The sequence below is a fragment of the Babylonia areolata genome, chromosome 1 (genome assembly GCF_041734735.1).
Source record: "Babylonia areolata isolate BAREFJ2019XMU chromosome 1, ASM4173473v1, whole genome shotgun sequence".
Lineage (NCBI taxonomy): Eukaryota > Metazoa > Mollusca > Gastropoda > Neogastropoda > Buccinidae > Babylonia > Babylonia areolata.
The window spans coordinates 33,583,370-33,604,298 of record NC_134876.1 but is presented as its reverse complement, the minus strand read 5'-3'; the positions used below and the strand labels follow the sequence as shown (position 1 = coordinate 33,604,298).

The following is a 20,929-nucleotide window of genomic DNA, read 5'->3' as shown; positions in this document are numbered from 1 at the left end:
TTTTCAAATCTCCACAAATGACATTCATCAGTAAAGCTATTTCAATGCATCTTTACTGATTGCACTGTTCGAGTGTTTGATTTTCGTAGTGTATGATATTTTATGGAATAATGTATGTTTTCTATGAGATTTCAACCTTCATAATGATGTAGCCTTGCTGGCGTGCTGTCGTTGCTGGTACCGTGTCACTACAAAGAATCAGACTTGACAGTGACTCCTGACGTGTGCATCATTCACGAATTATCAGTTCATACACAGTTGTCACAGTGAATAAGAATGCGTATAAACTAGTTGCAATTTTCAGTGAATATTCAAACTTCGATTTTGCAGGCGTTCTTTTCTGATCAATGAGTACTGAACCAAAATTCGGAGATACACAAAATCTTAATTTGCTTTTTTTTCTTTATATATATATATATATATATATATATATATATATATATATATATATATATATATATATATATATAATATATATACTAGTAACGTTGGCCAATTTTTCTCACGGACGGAATTACCACTACAAATATTGACCAGTAATACAAAGTACTTGTATGGCGCAAACTCCCCATGTAATGGGCCCTAAGCGCCTCACATGAAAATCAGTAATATACGCATAACAGTGCATAATGACACTGATGCCACTTCTGCACATGAAAAACACGGCGGCACATATTTGTGTATAAATAATCGGCGATACAATACCCAAAACAAACTGCCGATTCTGTATGAAAAATCACACACACACACACACACACACACACACACACACACACACTTGCGCACACACGCTCACAGGAAACACCCGCCCACACTGGCAGACACACACACTATACATGACGACTATTTCAGTAGAGCGGTTAAAGTGGGGTTGGCAGGAGGACTGAGGAAGAATCCAGACAAACAACAATGCTTCATCACACCCAAAGGCCTGTTTGAACAGGTGGGTTTTCAAGTCAGTTTGTTTTGAAAGAGGACAGCGTACGTAAGCCGAGTTGCGGAGATAAATACGGGAACCCTGAAAGAATCCCACTGCAGACAGAAGGTGCTTGATACCGAAAGGCAATTTGGCCAGTCTTCAGTTTGAAGAGGTTTAGGGGACTCCGGGGCTTTTCAACAGAAGACCCGAGAGAACAGAAAGGGGTGTAAGTATTAAAGACACTGAGAAGTAACTTGAACGGATGGGAGATAGGAGATACGTAAGATGGGAGATGACGGGGAGACAGTAAGTAAGATGGGGGCGGATATCCTTCAAAGTGGCGATAAGCCAATATGACAGTTTTGTACTAATGAATTCCGACTGAGTGTACTGACTGGATGGGGGTAACCAATGAATTTGAGATAAACCGGGAGTAGTGGGGTAACGTGATCCTTTTTGACGTGACTTTAGTCTCAGTGAAAGTGTTTCTTGCAGCATCTGAAATCAGCCTTGACACTGACAAATGGGCCGCTCAGTCGCTGTGCACGGTCACGGTGACTGACAGCCTGAATTAGTGCCGGACTGCCTCGGGGAGATCATGCGAGTCGACTGAGGAGCATATCAAAGGAAGGCTACACAACTACCGAAGCCGGTGACTGGTTAAGAACTGAACTTGGGCAGCAGGTACTAGTAAAAACCCGGGGAACAAGACTGCTTATGTCATGATGGCTTCAGTCTTTGGTCAGTGTATCAGGATTATACTTTTTTATAGTCTCCTTTCCCTGAGTCAGTCAGTTGCCGGGCTAAGCATACCATTACTGATCAACATCGTAGTGATCGGCTTGTCATGTAATGTTTCAGCCGGTGACGCATGCATGCTGTGCTTTCAAGTTCAGACAGTACTGAACCGGCCATACTGACCGGTCCCGCCGCTGAAACTGATGGATCAGGGCCGGTCTTCAACGTGCGCCGGCGTTTGATCCAGTCTCCTCATTGATGGCAATGCAAGCCGACGTAGCCCTGCCGATCCGTTTGCAGAAGAAAACTCGGGCAAGTCTGTACATCAGTCCCGTAATCCCGCCGGAACGTTTTTAAATATTCACCATGCAGATGCATCTGGGATCGACACAGGACTGACCTTAAAATGAAACTGAGACCAACGGCACAACTCCATCGATCATCGTGCCTACAGATGCTGCACTAACTGCAGCTACTGTTAAAAAAAAAAAAATTAAAACCTGAAGAAAAAAAACTGAAAAAGTCACGTATTTTACCGCTTAATTTAGTTAAAGCTCTTTACAAATTTAAACAAGAAACTCAGACGCCGCAGTTGTAATCGAAGTCGATAGTATGCCTGATAAAAAGAGAGCCGTGAAAATAAGAGGTTTTCCATGTCAGGGTACTGCACTACACGGTAACACGAGCAGCACTGGCAACGGCAAACTGAACTTGAAATGTAGTCACGTATTTTACCCGCGCTTGATTTACTTAAACTTGAGCTATTTAGAAATTTATGACAAGTAACGATAGTAATGAGAGAGTGAAGAGGTCGGTTTTCCATGTCAGGAGTAAAGATTTCATAGAAAAGAAAGACGGAAACTGAGGAAAAAAAAGGAAGAGTTTGACCTTGATAAAGCAAACTAGACAGGAGCGGGAAAAAAAACAACCGACTGAGTCAGCAGCTTGAGTCTATGTGATAGAGACGTTAAAGAAACATGGTCCACAATTAAAAACAACAACAACACACTAAACACACACACACCCGGCCGGCACCGACACACTGACGCACACTGGCACGCACACGCACACTCACACTCACACTCAAACCGGCTGCACTCACTGACACACACACACACGCGCGCGCGCGCGCACACACACACACACACACACACACCGACACACACGCACGCACGCACTGGCACTGGCACTGACACACACACACCGGCACACACACTGACCGCCGGCACTGCTGACACTGCCGACACACACACAAAACAGATGGTGGAGTGATGGCCTGGAGGTAACGCGTCCGCCTTGGAAGCGCGAGAAAATCAGAGCGCACTGGTTCGAATCACGGCTCAGCCGCCGATATTTTCTCCTCCTCCACTGACTAGACCTTGAGTGGTGGTCTGGACGCTAGTCACTTCGGATGAGACGATAAACCGACGGGTCCCGTGTGCACTCAGCATGCACTTAGCGCACTGGCGTAAAAGAACCCACGGCAACAATTGTTCCTGGCAAAATTCTGTAGAAAAATCCACTTCGATAGGAAAAACAAATAAACTGAACTGCACGCAGAAAAAAAAAAAAAAAAAAAAATGGTGGCGCTGCAGCGGTGTAGTGACGCGCTCCCCGAGTCCCAGTCGGGAGAGCAGCCCGAATTTCACACAGAGAAATCTGTTGTGATAAAAAGAAATCACGTGACAAATACAAATACCGTGCAAAAACAAAAACAAATAAACATATTGAGTTGTGACGGAAAGCATGGAGACATGCTTACCATCAGTCTCAGTCAATGCAGATAGAAATCCAAACCCTCAGTTATGGACGGACTCGATCGGCTCGGACTGATGACAAGGGAAATGGCTAAACATGTGAACTGAAAGAAACACAAATTGTACAACAGATTTTTTTTTACAAACTGAACAAGGACATGACTATAGAAAACATCGACAACAACTAAATGGAAAGAAAACGTGTGGATCAGTATATATGGAACACAAGAAAATGAGAAACAAATGAAACAAATCGATAAAGACTCGGAAGGCAAAGAAATTCACGGTAACGGTCTTGAAAATAGGTATACTTCTGGAAATATGTCCAAGCCGATAAAAACATGCGTCTCCACCAAAGTAAGTTCTTTAAAAACAAAACAAAACAAGACAACAACAAAAACAAAACCCGAAAAACGAAAAAAAAAGGGGGGGGGGTGGGGGTGGGACTGTTTCTTGCTTCCACCCTTTTCTGCTACTATCGTATGAACGGAGAGGGGTGCCCAGGAGGCGGGGCTGGGTAAGGGAGGGGGACTGGTTGTCAGAGTTCATGAGGGTCGTTTTCCTCGAGCGTAAATGGAAAAGATTTTGCTTGTTTTCGTATCTGCGGTCAGGCGAAGCAGACGAGATGCATGACAGGTTAACATTTGGGTAAGGAAGAGCATTATATGTGAACTGCAGTTCCTGCGCCACGAACTTGGTGCCGGTGCGAGGCAAGTGGACGACTGAAAAATGAGGGGATTTTTTCTGTGTTAAACAGATTTTTAATCATACCACAGTGGCATATATTGACACAGGACTGTTACAAATTTTGTTGCTTTGGGGTGATATGACAGGCCCCCTTTTTTTTCTGAAGCTGTGAACCCCCCGGCTTATTTACTTCTCAGCTTATTTCCAAAAGGATATGACGTCAGATTGAAACCGGTAGGTGGCGCACTGCTTTGGTTTGCTGATTGTCTTGGAGTGCACACTGAAGTTTTTAAGTATTCAGGTTTGTCGTAGGAATTTATCTTGTTAATGGTAATAAATTGAATCAAGCAACGCTCCTCGTGTGTCTATATTGGCTTCTATCTTTGTATCGATTGTGCAATTTGTAGTTTTCAGATAAATATAAATTCCATTGCCGGCAGCCATCTTGTTCGGAGTGATGTCTGATTTCAAAAGAAGTAAAATGTATCCAAGGGTAACGGTTTGTGCCGTTTCGTGTTGCAGTGCGGGGACATCATCTGAATAACATTCAAGATCATGGTCGAAGACAGAGCTGCCGCAAAGGAGCTTGACCAGTGGATTGAGCAGTTAAACGACTGCAAACAGCTGTCTGAAAATCAAGTGAAAACGCTATGTGAAAAGGTGAGAAGCAGTATGATTTATTAACATTTTGGTTGTTTAACCTTTATTTTAACGATTTCTCCCTGATAATAACTCATAAATGACCTGACATACACATCAGTGCTTAAAGTAACATGAACACATTTGAAGAAATCCCATGGCTGATATTGATCAGTGTGTCAGAGAAATTTGTCATGGGGAAGTGGTGAAGGATAACATTCTAATGTGTATGATTGGTAGTACTACCATGAAGACAGATAAGAAATTATGAGACACTTGTTGCTGGATTTGATTGTTAATTGAACTATTGACCATTTGTTAGTCAACTCGTGTAAGAATGATGCAGGCAAACTTGTCTTTAGTTTCACTTTCAATTTGGGCACTTTTGACTGGTGTAAAAACGAGTGGTTAAAGTGTTGGACTTTCAATCTGAGGGTCGCAGGTTGGAATCTCAATAACGGCACCTGGTAGGTAAAGGGTGATGTTTTTGATCTCCCAGGTCAAGATAGGTGCAGACCTTGTATTGCTTGGACACCCTTCGTGTGAATGCATATGCATGCAGAATATCAAATATGCACATCAAAGATCCTGTAATCCATGTCAGCGTTCAGTTGGTTATGGAGACACGAAAATGCCCAGCATGCACACACCCCAAAATGGGGGTATGGCTGCCTACATGGTGGGGTAAATAAACAAAATGGTCATACACGTAAAATGTTACGCGTCAGTTGAGTAAAATTATGTGTTGTGTTTGGCTGAGGCATCAGCAAGTTGATGTTGGATGTGTAAGAGACAAAAGAAGAAAAAAGAATTCCAAATTAGGCAGTATATACACATTTCTACCCCAGTTTTTTTTTTTTTTTAATATATAGTTTCTTTTCAAAGATGGAAATACTTGCAAGTTGGTAAAAACATTGTAACATTTTCTGTATTTCTTCCCCTCTCAAATACTGTAAAGAAGGCCATTGAATGAGTGGAGGGGGAGAAATGTTTAGTATATATTACAGTGTTATTAACCAATTTACAACTTTTTCCGTCATAGAAAGGAAACAGTCCATGTGATGAATGCTGCACTCTATCCAGTATGAGTAAAGGGGAGGGGGGATCAGATTCTGAACTTGACCACATACCATTTAAAATATATTCTGGTATTGTTTGTGATACTTGTTTTACTGTTGGTGTATTTCATTGGTGATCTGTACACATTTGTTCTGTGATGTTTCAGAATGCGTGTAACTATAATCTTTCTTTATATATTGTATGTGTCACAGTGTGTCTCAATATGAACAAAAATAAATGTATTGACTGTGGGTTCTTTTTAAACAGGCAAAGGAAATCTTGTCCAAAGAATCAAATGTACAGGAAGTGAAATGTCCTGTGACTGTGTGTGGGGATGTCCATGGCCAGTTCCATGATCTGATGGAGTTGTTTCGTATTGGTGGCAAGTCTCCTGACACAAACTACCTCTTCATGGGGGACTATGTAGACAGAGGATATTACTCTGTAGAAACTGTCTCCTTGTTGGTGGCCTTGAAGGTAAATTGATTTTCATTTGTATGTTTGCATGCATTATTGGTTATTCATAAGTTACGCTTAAAATTTTCTGTAGGGGATAGACAGTGGGGAGGGTTTGCAGGCCTGCTTTTGTGGTGGACCTTTTGTTACTTGCAGAGCCAGAAGTAAGTCATGTCATGGGCAGCCCACCACTAGCTTTTCGGAGTTTGCACTACCTTTGTTTGGACAATTTTTTGGCAGAGTTTAAAAAAGGATCACTTTGAATACGTAATGACAGAGATGTGCCAAGAAACACGCTCAAAGTGAACTTTGAAGACATAAGCAAATAATGGGTGTAATTATAAAACCACATGTATTTTCTGAATTTGTAAAAATAGTCACTGAAAATGTTCAAAATCCTTTCGCCAGAACAAAAATCCCCCAACGAAATTTTAGCGTGACCAGGGGAAAAATCAACAGGAAATGGATATGTGCTTGCGCTTGTGGTTCTTGTAAAAAAAAAAAAAAAATTTAAATCCATGGAACCACCATGAAAATCTGAAAGTTGGTCTGGAAACCCTCTCTAGTTACCTGAGAATTTTGTTGCAAGCATCATATGTGAAAGAGAAAGTGAAAAGATGATTGTATACTTGCCTGATTCATTTTATATTAACCCCTAGGCTGCCTGCATGACGAGATAACTCGTCATGGCAAGCATGTATGCTTCGCTGCCTGCATGACGAGATAACTCGTCATCAAAATATTCTGACTTTTCCCTGGCTTGCATTCACTTCCTTGGCAAAAATAGTGGTAGCTTTAGCCTGGGGAATCTCTCTAGATTCTATTCATAGCTAGAAACCCCATCTACGTCATGAAGCAGTCCTTTATTTGAACGTTTTGGTTGGGCCACTGTCCAAGTGTTTGCCTGACTTCTCTCCTCGCTCGCTCAACAAAATGTCGGACTGACGCCGTGCTCAAGACATGCGATCGTGACGAACTAAATCAACCATGATTTCTTTCTTTAGCTGATGCTCAGAAAGAATTGAAGCGTAAATTCGAAGAAGATAGTGATGAACATTTATAGAACGATCTGATAGAAAATAAAGGGAGTAATCAAGAGAGTGGCCAAGATGCGACTGTCATTGAGTGATGCCGGCTGTACAGATGTTAGCAGACGACAGATGACCGAATTAGCAGCAGAGCGATATTCTTGGCACGCAGCCAACGCGGTCTGATGAGAACTGAATCAAGTGACTGTGTGAGAGGGGTGAGGAGGAGGGGGGTGGAGACTGAGGGGGCGTGGCCTCACATCCATCTTATCACTTGGAGAAGTCACAATGTATTGTGTATCTATCTCTTAAAATATATATATATATATATTGTGGTTGTTCTAGTATTATTTTGTGTTTGCAGACATCCATTTGTCCAGAAAATATGATGTTTTTGTGCAAATTACCTGACTAATGTTTGTAATGAACAAGTTGAAAATGTGACAAAAAACAAAACACTGATTTCAAAACAACAGCATGTCACTAAAAATATATAAAATGGGAAAACAGCATGTGTTTTGTATTCTTTATTCATTTACCTTTCAGAAAATATATACTTTTATGGGTCTTTCTCCAATAACAAAGAGCACAGAATTTTTTGAAAATTTATACCCGTTTTTTGTGAAAAAACCCTGGCAAATAGATTTCACTTAAATCTTATTTTCCTGGCAGCGAAAGGGTTAAGTTTTGGCAAAACAGTATGGTTTAATTGCTCTGTTACAATGTTTGGTTTTGTTTACTGGTTTCTTTCAAAGATCTATAAGTTGCTGGGGTCCTGAAGACGGCCAGTGGTCTTGATATGACTGGTTTCATACATATAATTTAATGTGTTCTACGGTACTTTTGAAAATGTCTTATGGAATCACTTCACGGTTTATGGGTTATTCAGTTATTGTTTCCACTTCCACTTCTGGTGTTCTTTGCCAATAATAATAGAAAGTGCTTGTCTCGATTTTTTCCTTGTTTCTTCTTATTTTATGCTCACAGTTCTGCTGCTTGAATTATAATTTTTTGCTGGAGTTGAAAAGAATGCACAGAGAATTATCAAATACAGAGTGTACACATTCTGTAATGACATAAACAAACAACCAATCAGTGGACTCATGTGTTTTTGAATTTTTATTCCATAACATCAAAAAACTCGCACACAAAAAACACTAACTTCAAATAAATCAAGTGACCTGTGTGTTTGAAATGTTAATGGATCTGTTCTTAGTTAATCACCTTAATGGGTCATTGAAAGAGCCTTTTCCTGAAGAAAAAAGTATTTGTGAAAATTTGAAATGGGCTCAAGGATTCTTTTCTTTTCGAAAACATTAAAATTACTATCTCAATAACTAATGGAGATGGCTGTGGAATTGTTGTTTGTTAGTGTGTGTTATCAACCAGTTAGAACAGTTAATGTCTGACAGTTTTAACCTATTCAATGCCCCATGACGAATATATGTCTGCAAAAATGCTTCGCTATAATCTCCAAGACATACATAAATGCTTAGGGTCATTTCATGATATCACATTTCAGTTCCATTTTTGAGTTGATGTGTCCCAGTAGCCACCAGTCATAAAGCTTGATACATCTACTTTAATTGTCCGTGAGGAGCAACAGCCAATCACACTCTGTATGATAATTTCTGGATGTTATTGTCAGTACCCTTTGTATAATGTTTTTAAAATTTGAAAATGGCAGACAACGAAATGCAATAGTGGATTGAAACAGCTGTGTGTTACATTAAAAAAATTCAGATTTTGCCATCCAAGAGGTTGCAGAAACTTTAAAAGTCATTGATTATGATGAACTGAGTGCCAGGTGTGTAAAATCTAACCTTCGTTGGCTGTTCACTTGACGTGATTGATGATTTGCGGAAAGTAGGGAGGTTGGGGTAGTTGAAAAGCTCGATGTAGCTAGCAAAGGAGAGAAAGCAGAGCAGGAGGTCGAGTATAGGTCTGTGGCTGTGTTAGAAAAGCAGGCTGGCATTGATCAAATAGCTATCATCTGCAGGCAAACTTATGAATACTGCTCGCCTGGCAAATAGGAAGCATAAGACAAAATAATAGCTGGCACTGAATAGGTTATATAGATCTATGCTTGATGTGATGTAACCATTACTTAATAATAAAAAAAAAATAAAGGCCACAAAGTATAGAATTTGACATTTTGATTCTATGTTTATTTGATATTTTTTCAAGTCTTTGAATGACTATAGATAATTCTGATATAAAAGGACCAGTCAGACTGCTGGTGGTGGAAAAAAATGGTTGCAGATATTAACCCTTACGCTGGTGTTATTCCTAACAGATGTTACAGTGCCCACTGGTGAATTAACAGAGAGAAAAATAAGAAAAACGGTTGTGTTGTAAATTGTGTGTTATCTTTTTTGTGAGTGGTTTTTGAATAACACATATTGAATGAAAAATGTACAGAATAGAACAAAGAATCACAAAAAAAACAACAGTTTTTGAGGGTCAGTAGCAAACTATAATTGACATACCTGGAAAAAATGAGGAATTACGGGTACGTTTTCTTCTGAAGAAAGGTAAAAGTGATGAAAAGGTAGTCCACAGCCACCAGGAACAGAATAAAACGAAGATATCCAGTCACTTGAAGATGCCAATGTCTCACAAAGCAAGAACCACAAACACAAGTGTCCTACACTGAAGCTAATGATGTTAGTGCACAGGTAAAAAATCAAGTAATCCAGGTGAAAACAGGTGTTCAGCCGTCACATCAGAAAACTTAAACTTTTTCAGATAACAGATGACAGACTAACTACTTATTCATATTGGAGGGAAAAAAACAAAAGGAAGAAAACTGGTTATTTACAGGAATGCCCCAGGGGCAGGAAGAATGTATAAAGGGCAGTTAGTTGTCACCAGCACCATCATGCTGATTGGCCACTGCTGCTTCCTCTTCTTGCCCCAACAGTCTCTGGTAGTCCACTCTGTTGTGGTACACTTGAAAACAGTGTGGCACACATAGTGTGACCTGACACTGTTCACACTGGAAGGCAGACTGCTTCCTTTTGAAGCCAGCTCTGTTCTTCTTAGCTGGATTACAGGCCACACAGTCACGTTGAGGTCTCTGTCTCTTGGCACCTGCTTTGGCGATGTTGTAGGTGGGCCGATGGATTCCAGTCAGGCGTCTAGGTGGATTCAGTGTCTTCCTCCCTCTGGATGCAGGCAGTGGGGCTTGTGGGGAAGTGGAAAAGAGCTGTCTTGCAAGGAGCCTCCTAAACTCATGATGAGAAAGAGATTTCTGAGCAAACTTGCGGTGGAGGTAGTTGGCGTTGCACATGGCTACTGTGAATAAGTAGAAGAAGAGTTTCCTCCACCACTTGACCGTCTTCCTCAGCACAGATTAATTTTTGATTACTTGGTCAGAAGTGTCCACCCCTCCCATGTTTTTGATGTAATCCACAATGCACAGTGGCTTCCATACTGCAATGCCGTTCTCATCTACCTTGTCGAGCTTCATTTCCTGTGGCAGGTGGATGGATGACAGTATGTGTACATCCCGCTTGTCATGGTATTTCAAGGCAAGGAGATGTTCATTTGCCTGAAGATAGCCTGGCCCGGAGTCAGCTTGATGGTACTTGCTGCTGGTTTCTGCTTTTTGAAGGCTTCAGGCATGCCATACCTGGTGGGTCGCACTGTCCCACACGCATAAGTATTGAATAGGTACAGGTGATTGAAGAGCTCAGGACTGGTGTAGTAATTGTCCATGTAAACTCTATGCCCTTTGTCCAGGAGACCCCCAAAAGCCAGAATACCCAGGACAACTCGTGTAGTCACACTAAGGTTTTCATCCAGATCAAGTGCCTCACTCACATCTGTGGTTGGCGCAGAACCTTGGTAGATGTCCATGGCCAGGACATAGCCGCTCCTGGCCTCACAGGCTTCGTAGAGTTTGATGCCAAATTTGTCAGGTTTGGCAGGGTTGTAGACCCGAAGAACGCAGCCTACCTTTCCAGGGGCATGTTGCCTCGTCAAAACTGATGTCCTGCTCAGGGGTATAAACATCTGAAAACTTGCTTCTTAGACTCCTAAAGAACGGGTGGATCTTGTACAGGAGATCCAAACCATCATCCTGGGTGTTGTCAACAAGATGAAAGTTGCTCAGGATAGCCTGGAATCTCACAAGGGACATGTTTTGGGGGAAAAAGGGAGTGTAAGTGATGTCATCCTGGCTCCAGTAGTCAATGGTGGGCTTCATGACCAAGCCTGTGGTGATGACCAGCGACAGGAATATCTTGATTTCATCCACTGTGACAGGGTACCAGCGGTGTAGTCTGAAAAACACAAATCAGAAACAATTATGAATGTTCTGTTTCATTATATTTGTATTTTACACACACACACACACACACACACACAGAATACCTGCATTCATCCCCACATATACAAACACACTCACTCTACCACCACCACCACCTATAACACACACGCAGTGTATACAGTACACACACACACACACACACACACACACACACACACACACACTGATATCACACACACATGCACACACACTGATATCACACACACACACACACACACACACACACACACACACACACACACACTGATATCACACACACACACACACACACACACACACACACACTGCTAATATCCACACACACCTACCAACCTATTCACACAAGCATACATTACTAACTCCACCCCACACCCCACACCCCACACCCCCCATCTCCTCTACCACACACACAAACACATGACACGCCCACCCACCTTTGAATGAACATTCAGTCATACATAAACTGAAACTGCTTTCATCTCAAATTATTTCAATAAAACACAGTTCACCAATAATTCTAAAAAAAAGAAAATAAAGAATAAGAAGCAGAAGAAGAAAGAATGAAAGGAAGAGAAGAAGAAGAAGAAAGCAGCCTAAAAATAACAGGAGAGAAAAGCTTACCTTGAGTTTGGCTTCAAGTTTCCAGCAGCAGCCTTTCGTTGAGCATAGAGGTTTGCTCAACTAGCATGTTGATCTCTTCATCGCAAATAAAAAGACTGAAGAAGTCCAAAGGCTTAGGATTTTCTGGAAAATCATCGCCGACATGCAAAGAATTTTGACGATCGAACGGCATGTTGATCGTGGCACCTTCACCCCCCTCCCCATTCCATCCAAAATCAGCGTCCGTTCAAAAGTCGCAGTTGTTTGGGGCCTGATCTAAGTTTCTTAGATCGCCAACATGCATCAACTCTTGCAGGTTGATATCCTCATTATCTTCACCAGCTTCTTATAAGTTGCCATCAGCAAAGAAGTCTTCAAAAAAGTCGGCAAAGATGTTGCGTTCAAGTGTAGCGTTCATAGCAGTAGCGATTTTGAGCAAAGAGCAACGCTTCGCCCAGTGCCATGGGTTACTGACACTCATTCATCTAAAATTTGCTTGGAAACTTGAAAATCCAGGTTCCTGGGCCCTACTAATGTATATGCAAATGATTCATAGAGCTAACTGTCTGTTTTCATATCCAAGAACAGTAAGCCAACTGCTCAAAACGACCTACCCCTCAGCGCAACTTACGTCGCGACAACCAGCGTACAGTATATGGAAAGTAGCGCGACATATGTTGCGACAACCAGCGTAAGGGTTAAAATGTTGATTCCCAGTGTAACACATCTGATGCAAAAGTAAGCAATGCAACCAACACAAAGAAACTTCAAGAAATGGTGTGCATTGTGACATATTTGGAATTTCATGGGTTGTTCCTTTTCTGTGGATGATGTTAATTGTGATGCAAGGCACATCTCTTTAATGATGCCTAATTGTATAAGCTTATTAAACATAAAGCAGAGCTCCACAGGTGCAGTATTATGATTATTAGTTTTTTCACTTGTAAACAAATCTGAAAGCAGCTCGATACAGGGTTTGTTAAACTTGAGTATGACTAAGGCCATGAAAAGCGTTCACTTTTGATGTGTGCTTTCCTTCTGTTGTTTTTTCCCAACAAATATGGATGATTAGTTTTGGGGGGATGTTTTGAAGTATGTATGATCTTTTGGGTTAAATTTCTTAACAAATATATATTTCATTGTTTTGTTCAGGTGAGATTCAGGGACCGAATCACCATCCTCAGAGGGAACCATGAGAGCCGTCAAATCACGCAGGTTTATGGATTCTATGATGAATGTTTACGGAAATACGGAAATGCAAATGTATGGAAGTACTTCACAGATCTGTTTGACTACCTGCCGCTGACAGCATTGGTGGATGGACAGGTAAATACTATCATCATAATACCATTTTCTTTTTCTTTGTATTTTTTGAATGCAAAAAACAGTTCCATTAATGTCCATTTGGTAAATTAAATTACTTAAAAAGATCAAAAATGTTTTATGAAGGTGCTGCAATTTAAAGAACACACACAACTGATATCTTTCTCTTCCCTCTCCCCTAACTTCACTGGCCCTTTCTTCAGCCCTGTATCCCCACCCCCTAACTACCACCCTTCCTGAACTCTTTGTGACATGTGCTGCTTAATTGAGTTCCACATAAAGAATTGTAAACATAATTTTCATTGCAGAGTGGGAAAAATGCAGGTTTTGTTCACTGTATACAGATCCATATACAGTTGATTTTTATGTAGCAAGTAAGCGTTTATGTTACAATTGAACTTGTAGATGCATGCTGCTCTAACCTTGAAAAAGAACATTTACATGAAGCAATGAGAAAAGATGGTAATCATTGCTTTGAATTTGTGTCCCCAAATTAATAAAATGGAAAAATGTCAGTGATAAAGAAAAGCTTTTCTCTCATATGTTCTCCTTCCCCTTCATTTTACTTATGTCTTTCCCCCACTCTCTCTCTCTCTCTCTCTCTCTCTGCAGTTTCACTAGAGCATACGCTTGAATATGCATATCTTCGAGTCATGTTCTTTTAGAGCTGTCCCACAGCTACATGCCTGCTACAACTCCCCTTAACCAGCACTGCAAGAAAAACAGGGTGGTTCACTAAAACAGCAAAAATGGGCGGAGAATTGTTGATTTTATCAGTCAAACGAAGCTTCGTTTTCATGCTTCTGGAATCGGTAGACGGTTCACTTTAGAATGACAACTGTACCAAGCAAGAATGAACGAAAATAGAATAATGTGTTGGTACAAGAATACTTGTACCTGGTCCACATGGAAGTAATCATCTTATGGTGCAAATTAACTTATACCTGGAGAAGAATGATTTAAGGGAAAAGAAAGATATATATATATATATATATATATATAAAGCATGTATAATATCAGTTTTTCTGATTTTGTACATAATTTTTTAAACAAAACAATATATATCGATTTTGATTTTACCCACTGCTTATTTATTATGTAATTTAGTCTTTTTTGTGTTTACTAAAAAGGTCTCAGCAGGTTTAAAGCTTATGATCTTGTTCCCATTCATTTGTAAGTCTGATAACCATTATTATTTTTGTGATTACAGATATTCTGTTTGCATGGAGGATTGTCTCCATCTATAGACACACTTGATCATATCAGAGCTCTGGACAGAATACAAGAAGTACCCCATGAGGTAAGAGAAAGTACATAGATATGCTTATGGGTGGATGCTAATGCTTGAGCAATCATTTCTCTGTAGTAAGCAGCAGCTGGCACACTTTATGTTTTGAGGGTAGTTTGCAAAGCTTGATAATATTTTGTTTTATTTGTGAAAAGTTTGTATTGATCACTTAAAGAAGCAAAACAATAGTCATATGTTTCAAGTGCACCTTTTGAGTATGATTGCATTTTGCTGTGATGTCATATTGGTGCTTGAAGTAAGCAGGTTCCTAGAGCAAAATGGGCATGCAAAACATTGTGTAGCTGCATGAAGCTCATATTTTCACCATATTAATTTTTCTTAAAAATGTTTCTCACTTCAGTTAAAATAATGATTTTTAAATTATCTTTTGTACCAGTCCGGAACGATCGTTCTAAGTGCTTGACAAAATATTTATTCACACATGCACCCAGGTACAGAAACACACAGAGGGTTTTTCTGCATATTCAAAGTACAGTACTGTTTGAGCAGAGTGGTTTTCATGGCAGAAGTAAGACTATAGAGGAAAAATGGTAAAGAGTGACAATAGCTATGTGATTCAGTTAGTGTTCTGGATGACAGTGATCTGATAGTAATGGAAGGAGAAGGATCTTCAACTATTTGTTCTGTGTGAGGGAACTTGAAACTGTCTGGTATTAGGTTAAGAACAAAGATGGTGTGAGGGAGTGTCATCTCAAAATGATTCGAGATATCACAATGGGGCAGTGTCTTACAGAAAAGTACAGAGTGGGGAGTTTAAATTCTATTCTTTTACTCTGCTTTCAAACTTGTTTACTATGTTTAGCAACATGGTAAAGAAAAATGCAGTGAAGTTGATCAAAAGAGAATCTCAAAACCTATAAGAAAATATGTATTTTTCTCTTATTTTCTCTCATTTTCAAAGACACTCATTTAAACATTTTAACACACTGTATAAAAGTAGCATGTTGATGGAAAGATTCATTATATTGCCAGTCTGGGTTATGTATATAAGAGTTATGTGTTTTTCTGTAATTATATTATTATACCAGATACTCTTTAGATTTTATGCAGAATATTCCATTTGATCATGAGTGTGTTTGGAACAGGGCCCAATGTGTGACCTGTTGTGGTCTGACCCTGATGACCGCGGTGGCTGGGGCATCTCCCCCCGCGGTGCTGGATACACCTTTGGTCAGGACATCTCAGAGACTTTCAACCATAGCAATGGGCTGACTCTCATCTCGCGTGCTCACCAGCTGGTCATGGAGGTAATCATGCTTCCCTTTAATGTTCATGCATTGGAGGTGACAGTGATGTTTGTTTTGCGTATGTTTTTTTGTCGACTGTGTGTTCTTATCCAGGTTGCCTACTGCTGTGCAACAACCACCAACCTATATATTAACCCTTTCGCTGCCAGGAAAATAAGATTTAAGTGAAATCTATTTGCCAGGGTTTTATCACAAAAAACAGGTATAAATTTTCAAAAAATTCTGTTCTCTTTGTTATTGGAGAAAGACTCATAAAAGTATATATTTTCTGAAAGGTAAATGAATAAAGAATACAAAACACGTGATGTTTTCCCATTTTATATATTTTTAGTGACATGCTGTTGTTTTGAAATCAGTGTTTTGTTTTTTGTCACATTTTCAACTAGTTCATTACAAACATTAGTCAGGTAATTTGCACTAAAATATCATATTTTCTGAACAAACAGAGATCTGCACACACAAAATCATACCACAACAACCACAATATAAAAAAAAATTAAAAAAGAGATAGATACACAGTGCATTGTGACTTTTCCAAATGATAATGTGGATGTGAGGCCACGCCCCCTTAGTCTCACCCCCCCCCCCCCCCCCCCCTCCTCTTCACCCCTCTCACATGGTGACTTTATCCAGTTCTCATCAGACCGTGTTGGTTGAGTGCCAAGCGTACATGCTTGCAATGACAAGTTATCTCGTCATATAGGCAGCCTAGGGGTTAACATTGTTAAGCTTTATGGGGCTATGGACACTTCACATTTCTACATGAATGGACAATTCTGTGCATATTTGTCACATGTCTCTTTGATCATGTGGTAGGTCAGTTTATTGATATTTTTTTACTGGATGATATTTACTGTATAATTATGGTAGTCTAAAACTGAAAGCAACATTTGAATTGTAAAGTAAAACTTGAATTAGTTAAACATGTTGCATTTCACATTTGAATTTTAACTACAACATGAATTTTGGTTTGGCTATAAAATGCTTTGATGCATTGAAGGAATGCATACTCTCTGATTGAAGCAGGATTTATACACTGTCACTGATAGTGATATCATAGTTCATTTGCTATGCATGTGCATTCTTTATAACATAATTGGGCTAGCTCTTGTCAATTAATGAAAGGTTGTGGAACCAAGGTGTATATTACTTGTGTTGTAATTACAAGTTTGCATATTGCAGGGTTACAACTGGTGCCATGACCGCAATGTGGTGACTATATTCAGTGCACCCAACTACTGTTATCGTTGTGGCAATCAGGCAGCCATCATGGAACTGGATGATGCACTAAAGTATTCATTGTAAGTACATTTTTTGGTGAATTTTTTGGTTGCAGATAACTTCGTTTTATTCTCATTTGATGGTATTTCTTTATGGCCAGGAAACACAAGTTACCTGTCCAGTGTGGTTTTTTTTTTTGTTTTTTTTATAGGCATTATAGAAAAATATTACTATTATTGAAAGGAACATTATCTCTAAATTTTTGTTCTGACAGGTGGTACTCAAAGGTTTTGCATTGGATGAGAAATGAAGTTGCCCAAAACGGAGCTTATTCAGAAGATGTGTGAAATAACAAAGAGAAATAAGAATTAGAGAAAAAGTGTCATGATATTGAAAGCTTGCACTTCGTGTATGGTTTGAAGGGAAGCCACTAAAGAATTTGAGGATTGAATATAATCATGTGTAGAAGCAGTGTCTGTCACTTTGACAGAGATATGAACATCTGAAGTTTGTCAATATAATGATTTGGACAGCCCAACAAAAGCTGATTGATTAGTCTGTTCACACTAGTTTCATGCAAGAGAAAAAATCGCAACAACTTGCCATGATGTGTTTGGCCAATTTGCGTCATTTATTTGTATTTGAAAAGCCACACACCATACACACACATGCATGACACACACATTTAAAATGTTCACGATGACTTTTGATTACAGCCTCCAGTTTGACCCAGCCCCGCGGCGAGGAGAGCCTCACGTTACAAGGAGGACCCCAGATTACTTCCTCTAGTCCTTCACTTCAGCGCTATTCAGCCTCTTTTCTCCACCAAATGTTTGCCATGCAAAGAACCCATTTAGCAAGCATGGGGAGTTGATGTAACTTTTGTGTGATACTAGAACCTGGTGTTACTGCTAGGCCAGCCCCCAGCTGAGCCATTTGAAGGCCCTGGTGTTTTATTTGCTTGTAGCTCCTTTTCTGTCCCACCTCAGTGTCATCCACATACTTTCCTCCTCAAAGATCAAACTTTTGCATGGCTGCTTTTGTTTCACTTTCGTTTGTCCAACACAGATCAAATAATTGTGTTAACTGATGTAAAATAGAAAGGAGAAAGGCTAGGCAGATGTCAGCCAGTTGTGTTGTAAAGTGTGTATATGTCAACATTTTTTTTTAAAAGTGCATTTGCACCATCTTTTTCTTAGTTTGGAATCATCAGAAAAAAATATCTTTGTATTAGTTTAAGTTTTTTTCTTTTCTCAAGTTTCTAAGGATTTTTTTGTTCATCAAGGCTGTCTTTCCCACCTCCCCACCTTCCTTCTAATTATAGTGTACAGACGTTGTTGGTTCAGTACTAGATAAATGATTGGCAGATCTGGTATCACATGACATTGGTATTCTGGTATTGCATGGCATCACTGTTCCCACACAAAATGATTGGACAGATGACTTATGTTTCTGGTAATGTGAAGCGGGAGTAAACTTGTGAAATTGACATGAATTGGACCTCTTCTGTCATCTTCACCTCCTCCTTTTACAATTCTTTGATTGTGAGATCAACCTTGTAATTATGTATTTGTTTTCAGTTTGAAACGTCATAACAATCATGTGAGTGCAGTGAAGTGGAATATATGGATGTGCATTGAGATTGAACCATTTCCTCAAGACGTTTTCCATTTAATTTTTTTGTGATGCTTTTGCTCAGGTCAAAACATGTAGTTAGGCACACAATGCAAGCCATAGAGTTAAAATACATGCATACCCATTGGGATAATAAAGATAAGAAAAACAACAAAAACTTCTAAGAAATGTGAAGTATTTTTATTGCCAATTTATCATCAGTTTTGTCCATTTCCTATTTTCTTTTTTATGTATAGTGTAACAATGTGAAGGTTTAGGCAGAGTGAATGGTATGGAAAGAGTGAATGATGATGGCAATGAAATTGAATGATGAAAAAAGCTGTCAAGGGGGGGAAAACATGCATGTTTTAATCCAGTTGAATACTGAGTGTAAGTTAGCAGTGACTGTGTGAGCACAAGGGAAGGGTGACTGATCCTCAGATGACAGAGCAGGATGAATGATACAAGTGACTGTGAATGCATGAGTGAGTGTACACTATGGGAATAGTTTAGTTCTGAGAGAGAAACATAAGGATCATAATTATCTGCATGAACTGGAGGAGTAGTAGTGAAGTAGCATTTTTCTTGAAATTGTGTTCAATTTCTTATTGCACAGCTTTGACAACGGAGTGTTGTATTCACCTGCAAAACTGTAGCTGGGTTCATTACACATCACCATTAGTTAAAACGGGTGATTCATTGAGCCAGAATCTATGATTGGGTGTTACGAAACCCTAGTCACTGCATTATTAATGTCATCTTTTGCTGATATACCACCTGTGTTTTAGTGAATGAATCACTAATTCTTGTAATTTTTATTTCTAAGATATAATCTGCAATATTATTTACAATACCCAGATAAGAACTACATTGTGTATTTCTCATCTGATCATGACTTACTTTGGTAACCAAGGTTTCCTGTTTTTCTCTCTTTCCCTTTGCAGCACATTGTGATTTGTTGTTTAAACTTTTTTGTTTTTATGAATACATTTGTTAATCATGGTAAAGTTAGCATATAGATATTCGGTTGTTTTTTGGGGTTTTATTTTAGTATATATCCTATTGTTTATTGATCATGTTATATTTGTTTTTGTTAGTATACTATTGTTTATTGGTCATGATATTGATATGTATCACATTCAGTGGCTATGATCTGTTAACAGCAAATCTTCACTGTCGGGTGAGTGCGCATTCAGTCATCAGGTTTTTATACAGGGACTTTGAGGTTTTTGTTCAGACACTTGATGACTTAAACGTGGATGATGTGCTAGGAAAAGTGTCAGTCATTTCTCACTCAACTTAGTCTGCGTGGATGACTCTGTTTCACTTTTTTTTTTCACCAGCGGGTCTGTGTGCTGCTCGGCTGTCATATAAGATTGTGGGTGTACAGTGAATGAGAAGTCAGCTGTACAATAAACCTTATTTGTTGTTCAACAAGTTTGTGGTTCTGAGTGATGTTGCAGAATGAGTATGGGTCCTGGTGAGAAAGCAGATGGAGAATGTTTTGAGACTTATTATGACATAATGATAATTTAAAATAGGTGATAGTAGGACTGGGGAGTTATGGACTTGGATGACATACCAACCTTCCATTGTTAGGATATAAAGATGTTTGCTGTTTTCAGCGGGTGTTCATAAATGTCCTGCTGAACAGATGAAAAATAATGTATCACTGATTTTTTTTGATTTTTTTAACATTTTTTAAATTCCATTTTGATAGGTTGACATTTTACAACATCGGAATGGACATTTATAAAGAAAAAAAAACCCAGCTAAAAACAACAAATACTCTGACAGATAGAAACGGCCAAGCAGCTGGATTATACATTGGTTGGTTATCACCATGGAGTATTATCATTCATTTCTTAAGATCTTGCACAAGCTGTCAAGGAATACAAACTGTCAAGTATCTTAGAGCATGTTTACAGCCAGTGAACACAATCATTTCTTACGGATATCATTAAAAAGAAAATAAATATGGGTGGTTAATTTTCGTTAATCATGAACAGGTTACTAATCA

At 39.4% G+C, this 20,929-nt stretch overlaps 1 protein-coding gene across 1 annotated transcript; it reads left to right on the top strand.

Annotated features, from left to right (window-relative positions):
• The first annotated feature begins 4,320 nt into the window (after positions 1–4,320).
• Positions 4,321–20,346, top strand: LOC143282100 (serine/threonine-protein phosphatase 2A catalytic subunit beta isoform). The gene is made up of 8 exons (XM_076587600.1): positions 4,321–4,402; positions 4,624–4,761; positions 6,067–6,276; positions 13,348–13,521; positions 14,729–14,818; positions 15,913–16,074; positions 17,257–17,375; positions 18,012–20,346. The coding sequence occupies exons 2-8, from the start codon at positions 4,657–4,659 to the stop codon at positions 18,082–18,084; spliced, it is 933 nt and encodes a 310-aa protein (XP_076443715.1). The 5' UTR covers positions 4,321–4,402; positions 4,624–4,656; the 3' UTR covers positions 18,085–20,346.
• The last annotated feature ends 583 nt before the right edge of the window (positions 20,347–20,929 follow it).

Excerpts from the sequence above, each read along its gene's own strand:
- LOC143282100 (XM_076587600.1), top strand. The coding sequence starts at position 4,657 with ATGGTCGAAGACAGAGCTGCCGCAAAGGAGCTTGACCAGTGGATTGAG. Across the intron at positions 4,762-6,066 it reads TGAAAACGCTATGTGAAAAG|GCAAAGGAAATCTTGTCCAA; the intron begins GTGAGAAGCAGT and ends CTTTTTAAACAG. Across the intron at positions 17,376-18,011 it reads GATGCACTAAAGTATTCATT|CCTCCAGTTTGACCCAGCCC; the intron begins GTAAGTACATTT and ends TTTTGATTACAG.